General features: G+C 42.3%; 1 protein-coding gene across 3 annotated transcripts in view; it reads right to left on the reverse strand.

Moving 5' to 3' along the window:
• LOC105933136 (low-density lipoprotein receptor class A domain-containing protein 4) overlaps positions 1-18847 on the reverse strand; it is a 259066-nt gene that overhangs the window by 7802 nt on the left and 232417 nt on the right. For 2 of the 3 annotated variants that reach the window (XM_036129039.1, XM_012872536.3), the window contains 2 exons: positions 7706-7860; positions 3664-3714 (listed from right to left, as the gene is read on the reverse strand). In XM_036129039.1, the coding sequence (XP_035984932.1) occupies positions 3664-3714; positions 7706-7860 (206 nt within the window). The remainder of the gene's footprint in view (positions 1-3663; positions 3715-7705; positions 7861-18847) is intronic. The other variant, XM_036129040.1, reaches the window with a different exon arrangement.

The following is an 18847-nucleotide window of genomic DNA, read 5'->3' on the forward strand; positions in this document are numbered from 1 at the left end:
GTACAGTCTATTCATAGTCAAACTTCCATTTTTCAACAATTTGAAAAAAAACCCTAACAAAACTCAAGTCTTGACCACTGTCATAGCCGTTCAGTTGTGTGATTTTATATCAAGCAGTGTTGCAAATTGTTAAAATCTTACTTTAATTAATACTTGCTTTCTCAGATATTCCAGCATATCTTGCCATGGTTAGGCTTGCTTGTAGTTTAAGATAGCAAATGTCCTGGAAAATCCCCAATAATAACATGTCTTTAAATCACACTGTGACAGTAATAGATATAACACTTTAATGGCAATGTAATATTGTTGCCATTTTGGTTTAAATACAATTAACTTGATCACTGTGCTTAGATTCTCCTATTGGTTATAGGCAAGGTTTTTCAATTATGTAGACCGCTTAACCAAGCAGTTGGGAGAGAACAGAAGACCCAGCCATCATAACTACCAAGATTTTTAAAGCATAACTCACCCCGATGTAAAGGGATAACCCCGCCCTAAAGCACATTTTGAAAAATGAAACCAAGCTAGAAAGCTACAAATCCAGAGAGGCTCTGGGAAAACATCAAACTGACCCTCAGTGCTGCCCCCACTGTTCCAGGCACAAGTAGTAGAGTCTATCAATCCAAGTCCATTTAGCTTGGTACAAACTCAGTTCAAAAATACTTTATTATGGTGATGGAATGTATCAGATTACTTTTTGCTTTTTTAAAGATTTGTTTCCACATCGATGATGAGAAGTTGACTGTCATGCAGGTAAAAACGTTAAGCTTAAGCCTCCCAATGTTATATTTCTGCCTTTCTGTCTCAGTCATTCTTTATGTAATTGTCTGTAGCTCTTTAAATCACTTACAGTCGCACCACAGGAATAGTTGTTATTGTTTGTAAACGCAGCGTTCAGACAGAGTCATTCATCTGCTGCTAATCAGCTGGGAGACACCGCTCTGTAAGGTGTGGCGGCTGATAGAGCAACAGAATTTATGGGGAGGCAGCGCTCAGACAACGTTAAGTGTGAATATCAGCATGTAAACATTCATCTTTGAATTCCTTTTCAACAAATTATGTTCAAGGCATAAAGAAAAACAACCTTGTTGTACACAATATTTACAGATTCAGTAGGAGTAAATGTAAAGCACATTTCCTCATTCATCTGCTCTGTGTGTCTACCTTGAAGCTGCTAACAGATCCGATAGTGAGATTAAAGCATTTAGCAAGTGGCATTTGATTACTTTAGTTTTAGTCTCAAGCACAACCAACTAGTGGTAGAAAATCTATCTCTGTTTTTTTTACTCGAGATGCTCAGCTGGAGGACACTGACTTGATATACAAACATCAAAACTCACCTGTCCTAAAGTGAATTCATAACCAAATTTTGAGCAATGCCAAAGGCGGAACTTGGAGGTGTGTAAGTCTGGCACCTGGCCACCCAGTGCACTGAAGAAAACCACACCATATGTTGTTTTTTCAAAACAAAGCTCAAGTGTGGTGAAACAGCACCAACATGAAGAACTATGGATCCACGAGAAACCAGGCGGAAGTAATCAGCTAAGCAGAGAACCATAGAGCAAGCCATCAAACCTTCCCCTTAAATCAGAAGCAGTACGAATTTACTGTGAAGAGTCCATTAACATGGAAACCATAACTGTGCATTTTCTGATGCATGATGTCTCTTAACAGTCCCACAGGTAAAAAAAGAAATAAATGAATCTCCTGTGACAGAAAGTCACAGTCATGTCAGATTGCCTAGAAAGATTTAGTGTCGCTGATGAGGTGTGACCTATTAAGGCTGGGTCACACGGCAGAATAATTAGCCCCATGTTTGCCCTGATGTTCCCCTTCCAACATGCCCCGACTATTGGGATGGCTCTATAGATAATCTTAAGAGATATTTCTGCCATGTGTGGCGTGTTAAGAGTGATCTGGTCCGCTCGGAAGCCCGTTGGGATGGCTCTGATATACCACACGTTATTGTCCTGGCCCGATATCCTAGTGAATGTAGTATCTCCTGAGGACAAACGAGCCGGCAGCCTGCTGAATGTGACGTTTATTCAATCAGAAAGCAAGGCCCAGCCAACCTGGAGCCCCCGGTTTGCGCTGTCTCTACTCCTTTAATCAACACCTTTTCTTTTTGGAATGTTTCTCTGTTATTAATCCACAAATTATGCCCATTATTCTTCCTCATCGTTCAGGTTTTGTGAGATTTCCCATCTGATGTCTGAATGATCCTGAGTGAAATCTGTTGCATGTGTGTTGTGCTCACCGTCTGACCAGGTATCACAAACTGTATGAACAAACCTGGTATATCTACACTTTTTTATTACCGTGTGTGTGTTCTGTATATGTGTACCACAACAATAACGAATGTATTGCATCTCAATCTTTTGATTTTTAGTCATTATGGAACCATGAAGTACCTGAAGTTTCTCACCCTTAACACCAACCACAACCTTGAAGGGACATGTTACATTAGCTATGTTTACACGAACACAAGTAATCAGAATAAAAGGGACGATCTGAATAAAAATGCATCATGTAAACATACCAGTAGGAATACTCTAATCGGACATAGCTTAACTGGAATGACAGCGTATTCCGAAGAGACGGGTGGTTTATGCTGATCCCTATTCTGAACGACGTCCATCTAAACACTTGTTCTGGTCATGTGATTAGGACTGGGACAAACTGCCCTGGCTGTGCCTGTGTGCCCTATGTCAACGTCACATAGACGCTTTGTCGGGGAAGCAAACGCTAATTTGCTCCTGCACTCATCCTGTAGCACAGGAAGACTGGCAGCATGTGTTGCTGAGCCTGTAACTTCACTGGGCAGTGCAGTAACATCTCACCCGTTCATAGAAACCCGTGTGGGTCCATTCTGGGCACACGGAAGACCCAGAACGAACACTTATATTCTGCTTATATTCTGACATCACAATAAAGTCTGGTGCGTATAAACGCACGTCATGATTGGATTGATTGATTTTGTGCCCATGTAAATGACGTATTTTTTATTTTTTCAATCCAATGAAGGAATTCTGTGCATGTAAACATAGCTATTGACAGATTGAGCAGCTCCAGCTGCTCTCTTCATGGTCTGAGTGATCACTGTAGGCTTCCGAACAGAGGATGGAGGAGTGACGTTCACATAGGGGGCAGTTCCCTAGCTCAGACATCCAGGGGTACAAATCTCTTTCTTGTATATAAAAAAAAAAAGTTTGTTTTGTGTGCTGTGGCAAAAACATACCTGCCAAACCACTTCAATGAAATGGCTTTTAATCACAAAAGCATTGGAAATCAATCAGTGACAAACCCAAAATCTGGATTCAAATAATTAATTTTCCTACTAACTAGTCAGGGATGTCTTCAATGTTTGTCTTCATTTGGAAATTTACTACATCTTTAGTTATCTCTGGACATTTTAAACAGGATTTTCAAAGCCTTGCAAACTTTGCTTTCCATGACAGGCATTTTCTGAGGCGAAAGGGGTTTACAAGAAACCTTTGGTACATTGATATGATGACATATTCAGAAAGTCTTGTTTTGCTCTAGTCATCTTTAAAATATATTTTTAATCAAAAATTTGAGTCTGGGGTCCATTTCCTTCAGTTCATGCTCATAATGTGCAGACCTGAACAGTGGGTCTAACAAGGACTAGACTTAAGGTCTTACCTCCGAGGCACCTTGTCGAGAGCCACTGTCGGTGGGCCACAGACAGCCATCCTAAAAAGACAAACATAAAAGAGGGTAAGATGGCTGTTCAAAGATGAGATACTTTAGTGATGGGGGTTTTGAGGTTGGTTTGAGCATTTTACATGTGACTTAAGATTAAACATGCATGTGAATTCCTGCCAAATGGCATGAAAAAGAAACCAACACTATGTCTGCAGCACTACACATAACTTGGCATAGGATTCAATTATGGATAATAAGATGTATAATAAAATGAACAATGCATGATCAGATAAGGATTTTTAGAGTCAACAGTTTTAACACACCCCAGAAAAAAAATACCTGTACAGAAAACACTGAGGCTTTGGCAATAACACTTCTGTTAATTGACCTAAGCAACTACTTCCTCTAGAGCAGGTCTGTCCAGCTCAGTCCTCGTAGGCCAGTCTCCTGCCAGTTTCTTGCCTGTCCCTGCTCCATCACATGTGATTCAGATGAAGGATTTACCTTCTCAGTCTGTCATCAAGGTCTGCAGAGGCTGGTAATTAAGCAATGATTAGGTTCAGCTGTGTTGAACCAGGACAACACAGAGAACACGCAGGACACCCATCTTTGAAGACCGACTTTGGAAACCGCTGCTCGAGCTTAAAATAGTTTCAACTTGTCAAAAAGGATTCTGAACGACGGCACCAACACGCTGTGTTTATATATATTGCCTCAGATTTTTTTACATTTTGTCACAATATAACTACAGTGTATCTCATTACGATAATTGGTAATTTGGTATCCCAAATAAACCAGAGAAAAGTGTTTGTTCATATATATATATATATATATATACATACATACATACATACATACATACACACACATTTTTTTGTGTCTGAATAAAGTGAAATCTCCCATATTTTCAAATGCAGCACAAACATCTTTTAAAGGGTAAAGTGGTGTTAAGGCAATAGTCATTAAGAGAAACTATTTCATTGTGAAAAAAACAAACTGGCCAGAAGCAACTTTTCAAATAAAACCTTCTGGTTGAGAAGGTCATTTTAATTTTGTTCCCCCCAGTAGGTGGATAGACTACCCATTATCTGGGGTCTATGTTTGCTATCAACCCAAAACAGAAGGACAACAATATTTTAAGTATTTAAGTTTTCATTATATAATCACATTTCCTAATATTAAGGCGACATGATATTAGAAAATTTTGCAATGGCAATAATATTTGAACATATTGCACCGCTGTCTATTTTCTTCCTTCCTTTCGTTTTCATCTGTAGTTCGATCACTCTGGCCTTTTTAAGTCAATGTCATCTGTGTTTGGTGCCAGCATCTGCTGCTGAGGGACTCAGTACAACTGGCTAAATAATACATGAGCGTGAAAAATGCAAGTTCACAACACTTGGAACATATAAGCCAACAATGATTGCACTCTAAACAGGCCCTTGTAATATGAATATTGATATCGCAAAGATGATATATGTGTGATATATTGTGCAGCCTTATCTAATATCATTCGGCCTAATCTGATATTCAAAATAATGGAGTGTCAAGATATTTGGGATCAAAACGAGCCATTTAAAAAAAAAAAAAGGTTTTATGTAAAACTCAGATCTAAGAGGGTAAAAAAAACAGGCCAAACAATTAGTAACATAACTTAAAATGTTCTTGTTGCTCCATAACAACAATGCGTTTTCTGAAAACTAAAGTTGTTATGTTACAAACCAAAGGCAGTTAATTTCCCTTTTTCTATACACACCCACGCTCGGAAAATGCTCAGATCAAATTCTGTACTTTTCACCACTGTGCAGGGGCAGTGAGTTTGAGGCAGAGCTAGCATCTTGGGCTACGCTGCCCAAACTAAACACAATGTTGTTGTAGCCCAGCTGATTCAGATGAGCCAGCTTGATTTGGAGAATGCGTTGCTGCCAAAGTGGCCCAACTGTGCAAGTAACAAGATTATAGACAGGTTCCAGGGAAACCAATTCAGCAAATTCACTGCACAGACTGCAGCAAAGCTGTTCCCACTGTAAAACTGAGACAAAAGCCCTAAGTGGGATAAAAAGATTCATTTAGCTGCACTGTACTTTAGTGGTAGCGTACTGGTAGGCTATGTTGTCCTCATTTACAAATACAGAAATGTACTAACATAATGACTACACGGGAACATTCAGTGAGAACAGATGAGCCGAGAGTCAGACAGAAAGGGCCTCACTCACCATCAGCTTGGATCAAAATCATGCTGGCATTAAATGGACACGGAACAGTTATGCCAAATCAACAACAGCTATGAGGACAATTTCTCCCATGAGTTTAGCTGTCAAAACAGAATGAGAAATCATTTTGGAAATCCTTGTCTGAAATGAAATAGTGTCCTCAAGTGAATGTCATAAAACTGTTTCACATTCATTTAAACAGAATCTGCACAGAGCAAGGGGGAGGTAGCTGGAAGGTGTGCTTGTTCAGATTATCAGGCTAAGTCCATGGTTTTCTTAAAACTCCCTACGGCAGCTATATAGCTCTGCTTTTGAATTTTGACAAGACAGAAGTTTTTGTCTTTCCAAAAAACAAACTCACTCACTCTGATTGGCATTACATTTTCCTCCATAATGTAAAGCATCATCTTTGACCAGGACACATTTTTTATACCCTACATTAAGCAGGTTTTCAGGATTTACTTCTTTCCCCTCCACAACAGCGCTAAAATTAGATGCTTTAAAAACTAGTCCAGGCATTGCCTTCTTTAAGGCTGAAATAATGTAATTTATGACTGTCAGGAGGTCAAACAATGAAGTTAAAAGCCTTCATCTTATCCAAACCGGTGAGTGAGAGTCCAATTATAGCTACCTTCATTGGCTGACTGTTAAATCCAGAATAGAATTTAAAATTCTCTTTCTCATATATAAAGCCCTTAATAATTAAACTTTATCATGTATGGATATCTCATTGCTCCATATGTTTGTAACAGAGCACTTCACTCTCAGACTGCAGGTCTGTCTACTGGTGGTTCCTTCTAAACGTAGAATGAGAGGCAGATCTTTTAGTTATCAGGCTCCTGTCCTGAAGAACAGGGTCCCAGTTTAGGTCCGTGAGGCAGACACCCTGTCATCTGGAGTAGTCTGTCAAAATGCTTGGATATATTCCAACCTCATAATATTTTCACATCAATTTTGACCCATTTTGCTACCAGAAACAGTGCTACAAAACAAGCAGAGAAGAACTTCTAAAGCAGTGCAGAGTAAGAGTGGCTCCTGGAGCCAAAATGTACTGGAGCTCCTGAGAAGAACAGATTCAAAAGGATCACTTTCCAACATTTTGGGAAATTAACAGCTGAGCAGATGCTAACATTGGGGGCTGTTTCATTGACAAGTGTTTCATTTTTCACAGGTGGGGCATGCTGCCGTTGTGAATTGCTATTTACGTTGCTGGAGAGCATACTGACCACTTTTCATTACTCTGCAACTTTCTCCTACTACTCTCCAGTATTGTCGCTATTAACATTATGTTCTCTCTCTTGTTTTATGCATTTCTGTTTAAACTGCAGCACTTTCCCAGAGGAGACCATTGGTTTAGATATTGCTGCCAATAAATAGCTTCCTGTTTTCCTTTTATATTGCTGCGACTTACTACATGTACTTCTACTTTTAATCATCACATAGATTTTTACCCCTGCCTTGTAGCTAATCTGTTTAGCTTTGTTTCTCTCCCTAAAGATGCCACCAAAGGAGCTACTACTGCCATTAACTCCATACTTTTTATTTAGCATATAAAAAGTGCTCCCATACGAGTGCTTCTCTTTTGTTCTGTCTGCTCTGTCTAGACTAGGCGCAATCAAGTTTAAATATGTCTTTATGGCGTGATTTAACTGACTATCAGCATATAAACTGGATCAGATTGTCTTGTAAAGTGCTTTGAGAAGAGATTTGTTGTGAATAAGGGCTTTTTAAATAAAATGAATAACAGTGAATTGAATTCTGATTCTAAGTACAACCAGATGAGAAAACAACTGGTTTGTTGTACACAGATAAGAACCACTTCTGACCTGTTGCAGGGCATGGTCGTGCCTGCGGGCCTGGCTCTGCCGTGTTATGAAGGACCATGTTGAGAGCTTGTAGTGGTTGAGCAGGCAGATGATCACCACCACCATCACTGTCATCACCACGATGATGATGACAATCTGAACAAACTCCAGTTCAGCTGCACAAAAACACAAAAGGAGGACAGAGATTAGTACAAACATGAAGTGACAATGTTTGTCCTGTATGGCACAAGGTTTGCATTTGCAGACAAGTTAAACACAAAAGCTTTTTACCATAAAAATAAGTCATTGTTGAATGTATAACTTTGGAGGTCTCAGATGCAACAAACCGTATTTACTATGTTGAATTTTGAGTCCTTTTGTGGAGAACTGCTCTAACGTCTGTCTACCAGCAGGGGGCAGCACAGGTCAAACTCAGTGAGTGCCTATGTGCTTCACACAGCAAACAGATGTGAGAGTGCGTGCTAAAAAAAAAAAAAAACTTTGCAGGGTGAGCTCCAAACCAGAGATGTGGATCAGTAGGGACTGTCCCAGCATACAGTTGTTTCTTTGTTAGAATGCTGAATGACTGGGGTTTCTGACCCAAACACACACACACACACACACACACACACACACACACACACACACACACACACATCTGGCGTGACCTTCCAGATCAGACTAGTATTGCCTAACAGTCCTGATGGCATCTTGTCTTTCTTCACATGTTTGTGATTTGCCTCACTTCATCCCTGTTTTGTCTGAAGGTTTAGATCCCTTATCAACTCCACACCCGTCATCAGATGTCTCACACCCTTCTCTCGCCTACAACTGCTCTTTGAGTTTCTTTTTCTTTCAGTTTCTCTCGCCAGCCTCCCTTTTCTTGACCTTCTCTTGGCTTCCAGTCTGATCTCTGACTCACACTCTAACTCCCTGCAGCATATGTAGAGACTTTCTTTGTGCGTGGATGACACAATGTAGATGCAGCAATCAGATTCAAAAGGTTTCATTCTGGTGCCTTTTTACTCCAAAAACCTCATTTCCTGGGATGCATCAGCCACTGTCCAACCAGGAAAGCTTTATAGCGCAGATCACAGAAAAATAGATAGTTTGAATAATTAAAAAAAGCAAACACTGATAACAATCCAGATGTAACATAAAGCGACCCAAAAACCTGCTTGCAACCTTCAGAAACAGCTGCTGGAGGAGCGTGGGGAAGGTCTGGCAGCAATAAAGCCCGCAAACACAAGTACCCACAGAGAAGTAGGGAGAAAAAAGAAGCCAAGATAAAAACCAACCACAGACAGAAAGTTTAGGAATGTGGTACCACGTCTAAAGCAGCAACAGGAAATCTTCACGTTTCTTTGAGTGGAGAAGCAAATGTTGAGCAGCTTAAATAACTTATTGGCTCAAAATAGGTTTTCCTTTCCACTCACAAGAACAAACCTGTCGACAAATTGGTACTACACAGAGCTTTAGGTGATAACCTTGTGAAGCCTTGTGGAACAGGGGTTGTTCCAGGAGTTCGACTAACTCATGGTTATCATTTGGACGCTTCAGCTCCAGTTGAAGAAAATTCATTTGTCCCACTGAACCGGCCTTCTCATACTGAGTCAATAGAAATGACACCTTTTTAGAAAGGTGTCAGACAGGGTGACAACTCCAGTTAAAAAGGTCATGGAAATGTTTAGACCCCTATTGAAGATCAAGTTCAAAATACAGCATGTCATCATTTGTGTACTGGCTGTTTAACATGCTGAGTCAAGCCAAAAACTTTTTTAGTGTATCACATTGTTCTTCAGCCCATCTGTCTTGGTGGAAGTCCCCCCCCCCCCTCCCCCTTCTCTCTCAGGTTGCCTGCTTGCACTTAGAAAATTGTGATCATAGGGCGGTGGCTCTATCAGTGTAGGTGTCTCACTATTGTCAACGGATCATGTTTCTATTAAAAACATAACATTAAGATTATGCTTAGAAAACCATTGATTGAAAATGATTTTCCTGACAAAGATCTATCTACTAATAAAAAATGTTTAAGTGGCTGGGATTATTCCTGTTGGAAGCTGAGAGCAACAGGAAATAGATTTTAAGTTTAGTTGTGGTCTACTCTTTCTCATCATATTAGCTTTCTTTGATTTGATCAGTTTTCAGTTAAACATCAGCGTTACCATTATTATCGGTGGTAGTAGTAGTTGAACAGTTTTTCATTACACTCTCACACTCAGGGTGTCTTCTGCCCAAAATGACATCTGATAGGTATAACTACAGCCTGCAGCCCAAACTCACAATACTCGCAGCATTCACACTGTGTTTTAATGAGTAAAGAGCAAATTGTAAGCATTTTTAATTAGCTTTATGCTATTTAAGTTCAGAGCCATATTGAAACTGTTAATAGAGGCATAGATCATCGTGTTATTGTCTTAGCTGTTTTGTTGACTGTAATCAAACCCTCTGTTACAATGCTAGCAGTCAGATCAAGGTGACAAACGGTTGACCAGTTAAACTGAAGAGCCTACCACCCAACTAAATTTCTATAAACCCATCATTAGCTGTTCTTTGATGGTTTTAACGTCCCTGCTTTCTGCTCATGTCTGCTGCAACGTACCTGAGACGATGTGTTTGATGGATATAAAATGTTTTTAAAGCACGATCACTAAATGTAGTCCAATTGGAATTTCATTTTAACTAACTACACTATTTATTAAAACAGGCAACCATTTAATTCCAGTTACCTGGGATCTCTCTGACAACTCTTCCAACGTTTTCAAACCCTTCACGCTAGAAGATCGTTAGGTCACGCATTCTCTATCTGAGCAAGTTCTGTCTAAGTGATTTCTTGATTCTACAGGCCGGGCAGTAATCAGGTTCGGGCGATTAGTGAGATTGAGCCAATTAAAACATAAGTTTAATCACTATTGGTTTAATGGTACACAAATGAGTAGCTAAGACTTTTGGTACAGACCTTTTGCCCTTTTACCAAACCAATAGTATTGTAGAGCTGGAACACATACTCCATTTTTATGTGCAGAACTCAAAGCACAGCGCAAAACAGAACAAAACCAAACAGAGAGGACTTCTATTAATTATTTGGGAAAATTAAGACTTGGTATTCAGCTACAGTTGTGGTGGGGAAAACCAGCATTTTTAGCTGAATGTAAATGTAACTAGTACTGGAGAAAAAAATCAGTTAAATACCCATTCCAACTGCTCGCAGCGCTCAACCAATCTAAATTGCTGGCCAGCGTCTGGTATGGTGTGGGAGGACTCCCTCTGATGTGGGGTTGGGTGGGTGGGTGAGGTCCTTTTATGATGATTCAAACGGCACCTTTACTGTCTACACAGCAAACAACTCCAAAGTGATTTCAAGATTTTTTTTTTTACTATGAAACAAACAAACAAAAAATCTAAGAAAAACTGCAGCCAGATCTATAATGGCCAATTTTTTAAAAAGAAAGTCAAAAGCGTTGAGAAAATATGTTTGGCTATCATTGTTTTCATGAGAGAGCTTCAGCCACCAGCAGTCTGGGAGGGTGAGCTTACCACAGCAGGCACAGGGAGTGGACCAACAGAGGCTTTCAGAGAACACCAGGTGGGCCAGGCCTTTCTCTCAGCCATACTCTGTAGGAGCTGTAAAATACTGACTAAAGACTAAGAGACTTGTGCAACTTAGGCAGAGATGGGTTTTTACCCGTCGCTCAAGTTTCTATTCTTACTGTTCAAGCAGAATAACAGTTAACCCTGAACAGCAAACAAGTTGCTCTGAATGTCAGTTTAGGGGAAGGAGCGGTTCTAGACAACAGCCAACAAGGGCCAGTGCTAAAGACATACTGTAACAGTAAATACATTTCTTACCGTTACCGTATTTTTCGGAACATAAAGCGCACCCGATTATAAGGCGCATAGTGAATTAACATGTCTTAGTACGTCTTTGTCCACATATAAGGCGCACCAGATTATAAAGCGTAATAAATATTCTTCCCAAGTGTGTAATATCACTCCACCCCTTCACGTACACAGCTCTGTTCTGAGAGAGGGAGAGATATCAGTCTCTGCCAGGAGGACAGAGAAGTTGGACTACACTGCCCTGTTTCTAACATAAGGCCAAAATAAACCTAACTTTTATGTTGAATTAACTTACTAGGTTTATTGTTGCTAGTGCGTACTCCGGGCATGGACTGCCTAAAGGCTCCCACATATTCAGGTGTACTGTATGCATACTGACGTTTTACCCTTCATTGTCTAACATACTATTGCCTACATTTCTTGAGGCAAATTCCTACAATTCCCACACTTTCTGCGGGTGGGATGAAGCGGCGGAACGGATGGCAAAATGTGTGATTAGCTAGCTGAGCACCTAGAGCTGTTTCTTTTCCAGCAGACTCCCACCGCACACCTCAGTGAGAACAGAGAGGGACTTCTTGCCTCTGAGAAGTTTATAGCGTGACATGTACCGGTGAGCGCGGAGTCTGCTTTGAGTACACGCAGACCTCCACGGAGTGAACTACACGGGAGTATGTGGGGGGCCTTTACATAAACGCAATTCTAGTTTCGACATTACAGTCAGGCAGTCTTGTAGACAGCTCAGAGGTCCTCAGGTAGTGACACAGTGTACCGTAATGCTCCGAATATCCATTGATCGGAGCGGCTTCATTGCTAACCAAAGTCGTACTTACACATTTAACAGAGTTTGGAGTGCATTGTACCACATAAAATCAGTCAGTAAGCACAACTTTAATCATATATATAAGGCACACCATCAATTTTTCAGAAGATTTCAGGATTTTAGGTATGTCCTATAGTCCGAAAAATACAGTATATGCACTGGTGAAGAATCTATAACTGATTGGTCACTTTGACTAATTTTATTTGTTACCTTTTACAGTTTCACTCTAGTAAGAATTTAAAAATTAAGGTGTTTCACATTTAGCTTCAGCTGTATTGAGATGCGATCACAGTTTTCATCTGCTAGATCAGGGGTCTGCAATCTGCAGTCCAGAGCCACAACTGGCTCACTTAATATTAAACGATCACATATTGCCCTGTTTTACTGTTTCATTATTTTGTTCTGTGCCCCTATGAAAAGAAACACTGGCCCCACCTTGGCCCCCCTGGTAGATTTGTTCTGTAACCGCCCTCACTGAGGGGGAAGCCACGAGGAGGGGCGAGGAAGAAAGAACGGAAGGAAGCGTGAGGAGGACGAGGAGAGGGAAGAAAGGGCTGGGCCTCTGCTGCAGGAACAGCAGTATCTAGGGAAGTTCAGAGTCTGCAGAACACCATGCATGGAGAACAGAGTGTGCTTGCAGTCAGCATTAACAGCAGCAGTCTGATGTTATTCCAACCGTAATCCACTTGTCAAAACAATATCAACCCAGCGTCTGCAGCACCCTCTTTCTTTCAGCAGGCTGAATCACTTGCTCCGAAAACTGGGCGTTCCTCTGTGGGGTTTTCCCCCTTTCTTTGGTGGGTGGGTGGGGGGAGACAGAGGCCAGCTATTTGTTTTAAATGTGTAAGAGACATGTCTCTAAGATCTATACACAGATTGGTCAAATGTATGGGGAGTAGTTTGGATGAAAGCGTTTTTTCCAAACAACATATAACTGCAGTGTTTTGCCAGAGTATTACTACTCCTGGACTTTCTGCACACTTTGTCACACAAACTTCAAATTATTGATCAGCATCTTAAGTGATGGACAACACAAAGTACAGCAGAACTGAAGTGAAAAGGAAAAACAAAGTTTTTACAAGAAGAAATCAAAAAGGCTGGAATGCATTTGTATTCAGGAACCTTGAGTCGATTCTGTGGCGAACCTCTTTACTCACCAATTAAAGCTGAAAGCTTTTTAAGCTATGTCAGTGCAATCTTTGCACTGCAACACACTCAGTCTTTGCTCATTCCTCTTTGCAAAACAGTTCAAACTCAGTCAGACTGGATACGGAGCAACTTGCATCGATTTTCAGGCCCTGACACAAATTCTCAATTGGATTTTGGTTATTGAAAGCATTCATTGGGTCTCTGGCTTTATGCTTACGGCTGTCCTCTCAGCAGGTGTGGGAATGGGTGTTCTAGCTGATAGCAGTGTTAGTTATCCTCCTTGTATGTCATTAAGTGAAACCGTTGTCTTACCTGAGCTGAGCACCTTATTCCACATGTTTGCTGTGTCTCAGATTTCTTTCAGTAATGGATTTTGTTTTTGCTGCACTTCTATAAAAGGCAGGATCTGCGGTGAGTGTGGTCCTGTCAATACAGTCCCCCACCTTTGCTGTGGCTCTCTGCAGCTCCTCCAGAGTAGCCATGAGCTTGTTGGCTGCTTCTCTGATTCATGCTCTCCCTAGCCGGTCTATTGTGTTGACAGATGGCCATGTCTTTCTTTCAAGGGCTTTTAGTTATAACATACTGTATTTTCAGATTATGGTTTGAACAGTGCTCTGTGAGGGATATTGCTTTATAACCCAACGCTGCTTTTTAACTTCTCTCTAGCTTTATCCCCGATGTGTCCGCTGTGTTCCTTGCTTTTCATCGTGCTCTTTCATCACTAATGTTCTCTAACAAAGCCCCAAGGCCTCAACTAAACTGGTAACTTCTGAAGAGCAATGGTGTTTAAACAAAAATTGCACATCACATCATGATTTGCAAAACATTTTGTGTCCTTTTCCTTCCACGTCCCAATTATGCACAACTGTGTTGGTCTGCCACATAAAAGCTCAACATAGTGCTACAAACTTAGTGGTTGTAATGTGTAGGAATGCATCAATGTGAGAATTTGGCATGATCAAATTTTGCACAATTTTGTACCGACTGAGAACTCTGCTAGCTGAATTTTTTAATGTGGGTTATAGTCTAGAGTCTTACACACTGCTTTTCGACACCATGAAAAACGACCACACTGCTGACATTGCATCTCCGCTTCGTTAAAAACCCCACAATCCTGGCTGAAATGCGTTACCGTCACATGGCCAAAAAAAATGCATGACCAACCCAGCTCAAAACAAATAAGTAATGAAACATTAACAACAACTAGTGAGATTTATTTAAAGAATTCATAAACTAAACATTGAATCCCACAAAGAACAGCAGGACTTTATGGCTTAAGGACACTTTCTCCACTAGCAATACACTGATGTACAAATCCCATTTGAACTATTCTTTAAAAGTTCAAATGTGTTTGAGTACAAACAGAAGACAAAGGGTTCACGCTGTTGTTTGCAATCTCTTCTGCATCTTGCAAAAAAACGGTAAAATATGGTGGCGCTTCATAATGCCCATTGAAGCACATGCATTAACTACCTTATTGAATTTTAAAGCTACCTTTATCCTTCTTATTGACATTTTCTGCTTCTCGATAAATTATTAAAACCCTAGTATTGCCAAACACTGTTTTTAACTATATCCTGGAACCTTTCATAAAATCAGCAGCCAACCATGGTTAAAAAAAAACAGGAAATCCCACCCCCATGAGCCCTTGGTGTGCCAACCTAAAATGTCCAGCACTTCTTTGATGCTTTGGTTTGAGGAAATCAAACCTTCTTTGCACATTCAAAAAGGGTAAAATTAAACAAAGTATTATAAGAGGCTCAACATTAAACAAAAAACAAGTTAAAACGGAGAGTAATCTTACACCTGAAGGTGTCTGAATCGGAAACTAACCAAGCTCTACAGGCAAACGAGACAGAAAGAAGAGAGTGCGCACACCGAGACAATGACCCAGATAGTCTTATGACCTGAGTGAGTGAGGCAGTGAAAGAGAGCGTGTGTATTAGAACGAGAGATAAAAGGGGCCAGTGTGAGGTCAGACAGTTCAGCTGACCTGCCAGTGAAAAGACGCTGTCAGACACATGGCAAACATCACCAACAACATCAGGGTACAGCCCCCCCACCCCCAAAAGAAAAACTGAACCCGCATGTCAGGTTTGATGGCATGCCGGCGTGAGACTACCGATTCATATTTCACTAAAACATACATGGTAGGCTCAGAAAGGAAACGTTTGAAATGTCCCAACAGGCTTCATGTTGTTTTAGAGTCAAACATATGCCTGCAGCCTGTTGGGAGACTTTGAAACAGGGTAGGAGTTCAGTATTTATAGTCCTGGTAGCACTTTGGTAGCACTTAAGAATCAAAATCTGCTTCTCTTGAAATCCAGAAAGTGTGAAAAATACAAGAAGAAATCCGCTGAAGGTCAGGAGAAGCACAGCAGATGTACCCCTGATGATACGGAGAGCTGCAGAATGAAGTAAGTAGAGAAGCTGAGCCAGAGTCTGGTTACCAGCAGACCCCTTCCTGCTGGTAACCACACAACTAGTTCTGGGCCAAACTTCCTTCTAGGAATAATGAGTAGCATGCACACTTGCTCTGTTTGGCCCTGAAAGAAAAATCAGGCTAATGGCCATCTACGGAGACTGCAGTCACTCAGCTGGGGCCTCTAACATTGTTATTGCTCAATAAAACTCACATCTGAGATGGGCTGACCTTAGACGCTTCAGTTAGAAAACCAGGGCCGTCTGGTTTAGTTTGCACGCTGGAACATTCCTTTGTCTACGACTAGCAGAACGCATTCTGAGACTCGGGTTTGGAAGGCAGATTTATGCTGACGGTCAGCAGGAAGAGCACGCTAGCTGCTTGCTAATTTGGACTGGGAGAGTTCCTGCTAGCAGCAAAGAAAATGCTTACTCTCAGACTTGAAGCTGTCGCAAACTCTTGTGGTCAAGCAGTCCCAAACATTAAAAACTTTACGGAATCTAAGGAAAAACAGGATACACTGACTGGCTGCTGCCTTCAGGGGGGCGACAGGACAACAGGAAGCAGCTACATGTGACCCGCGCAGCTTCAGCCAAGTCTGTGCTGCGGCGCTGAGTTCAGACTGGATTTCTACACGGCACAAGGCCCGCTCATCAAAACCCCTGCAGCTGCCTCATTTCCTCTGTTGCCGTTTACAGTTTCCTGCTGCACTCCAGATCTCACTCATGAAAAAAAAACAAAAAAAAACAGCTACATTCTCATAGCCACACCTGGCAATCCAAAGTGCACTTGAGTGTGAAATGCTGCACTTCTCCAGACGTGACAGGTGGCAGAGGTGCGTCGTGTTCTAAGTTGCCGTCCCGGCGCCTCGGGACCCCCGGGTGTTCGCGCGCGCGGAGCCGCCGCCGCGCGTGAACACGCATCAGCGATGGCTCGCGCTACGACGTGCGCGTTAAATGAAAAGAGACAGAAAGAGAGCGAATAGAGGGCGCTTTGTTCGCTCCGACTCGCTCGTCCTTCTCCTGCTGCCCAGATAGAGGCCTGCTGAGTTCACAGCCTGCTGCCCACCACACTGGGCCCACACACACACGCGCGCACACACATCTTCTACACAGAACCATGTCTGCTGCCACTGCCGTTGCCATGGGAACCCTCGGGCACGGTGCCGTGATCAACAAGGCCCGGAGCTGCTGGGGCGCCATGGCAGCGACCTGGCTGGCACACACACACACACACACACACACATGCTGTGGCACAGAGAAGGATGGAAGGGGACAGAGGAAATGCACAGACTTGAAAAGACTCGTTTAGATGGAGGGAGCGCTCGGTAGCGGGGGAAAGAGTTTGCAGAAAGAGAGGAAATGATGCGACAAACACACACACACACACACACTCATCTGCCTTCCTTGTGAGAGCTGAGCGCAGCGACGTCTAGACGACGGGCATCAGCCTGGCAGCAAAACCCGACTGCAGTATAGGCGAACGTGTAAAACGCAGCGCGCCGTAGATATCAGCCTAGTTAGAGGCGCCGCACGCGCTGCTACAGCCAGCCAGCCTCTCTGTGGAGAGAAGTGAACTAGTTTAGTTCTGATTAACCCCAAGAAGAGGGCTGCCCACTGACGCATGTGTGCGTGTGTGTGTGTGTGTGTGTTACGGCCATTAGACATGTAGCTCGGAGTCAGGAAAGAGATGGAAACGATGAGGACAAAAAAAAGGTAGGATGAATGTGATGAGGGAGAAACGGAGAGATGGTGACAGAGATAGGAGGAGAGAGTGAGGTGCCAGACGGGCTGTGGGGACTGAGGGCAACAAGAGAAAAAAACAATTACAGCTCTGCAGCTCCGTCTCTCTTCTCCGTTCCCCCTCGCCTCCTTGCCCTCCGTCTATCCATCCCTTCTTCTCGTGCTCACACAGCACAGGGGAATGGTCCGGCCCGTCTCGTGCGGCACCAGAGGCTGTCTGCATTACAGAGCACACTGCCTCCGACCTGTTCCAGCTGAAGACAACTCATCCATTTTATCATTAGCACGCTGTCAGATGGAGCTCCATCCAGGATGTTACATACGAGGATTTAGGCTAGCCACCTCAATGTCGGTGTCACAATCAGAGAATATTCTGTCTAGCAACAAAACAATTTAGTCATTATCCTCTAAATTAACTCACTTAGGGGTCAAACTGTTATAATCCATCAGTGTGGAGGAAAACCGACCGCCACCAGTGTAGCAGGGCAAAGTCAAAGCATGAGATTACTCTGACTGCTGCATGGTTAGTTGTTAGCCACCTTTGATCAGCTTTACAGCTAAAAATGCAATAGTTATGCACAAGTCTAAGTAAAATGAGTCTCCTGACAGTTAAAGCTGCCTGTAACCGCCCTTTTCTGCTAGCAACCGTCAAGACGTGGAGCCAGGGGACCACTTGTGTCCTCTTTCCTACCCATTCCTCCAACAGAGAGGACCTTTGATTACTGCTGGTGCAGCCCATAATGATTAGACCTTATGCTGACCTGGCGATAAAACTTTACTTTGGCCGCTGCTGAAAACGTCTGACGTGGTCGTATCATCCCCAGCTGCATGAATAGAACATTAAAAAAGACAGAAGAAAAGCTAGGCTGTGATAACATGTCATGAATATTACAGTGTCCTCTAATATTATCAATATTCCAGTGCTGTAATATTCATGAACAGCAGTAAAGGGGAGAGGAGGGCCGTGTTAAAGAATTCATTCGCCGGCTGAGTCGTCACATGCACAGGCCTGCAGTTTCTCAGGTGCATGTCTGACTGCGGACATGATCAGAGGCAGACAGACAGGAGGGTGTCTCAACCCCCAGCCCCCCCAGCCCCCTCTGCCATTAAGCCAGACTGACTGCACTCTGAATGTCTGAACCAGACTGGAGGGTCAGGCTCATGTCACAGCCAGAGTGTGTGTGTGTGTG

Source organism: Fundulus heteroclitus, chromosome 3 (genome assembly GCF_011125445.2).
Source record: "Fundulus heteroclitus isolate FHET01 chromosome 3, MU-UCD_Fhet_4.1, whole genome shotgun sequence".
Taxonomy (NCBI): Eukaryota; Metazoa; Chordata; class Actinopteri; order Cyprinodontiformes; family Fundulidae; genus Fundulus; species Fundulus heteroclitus.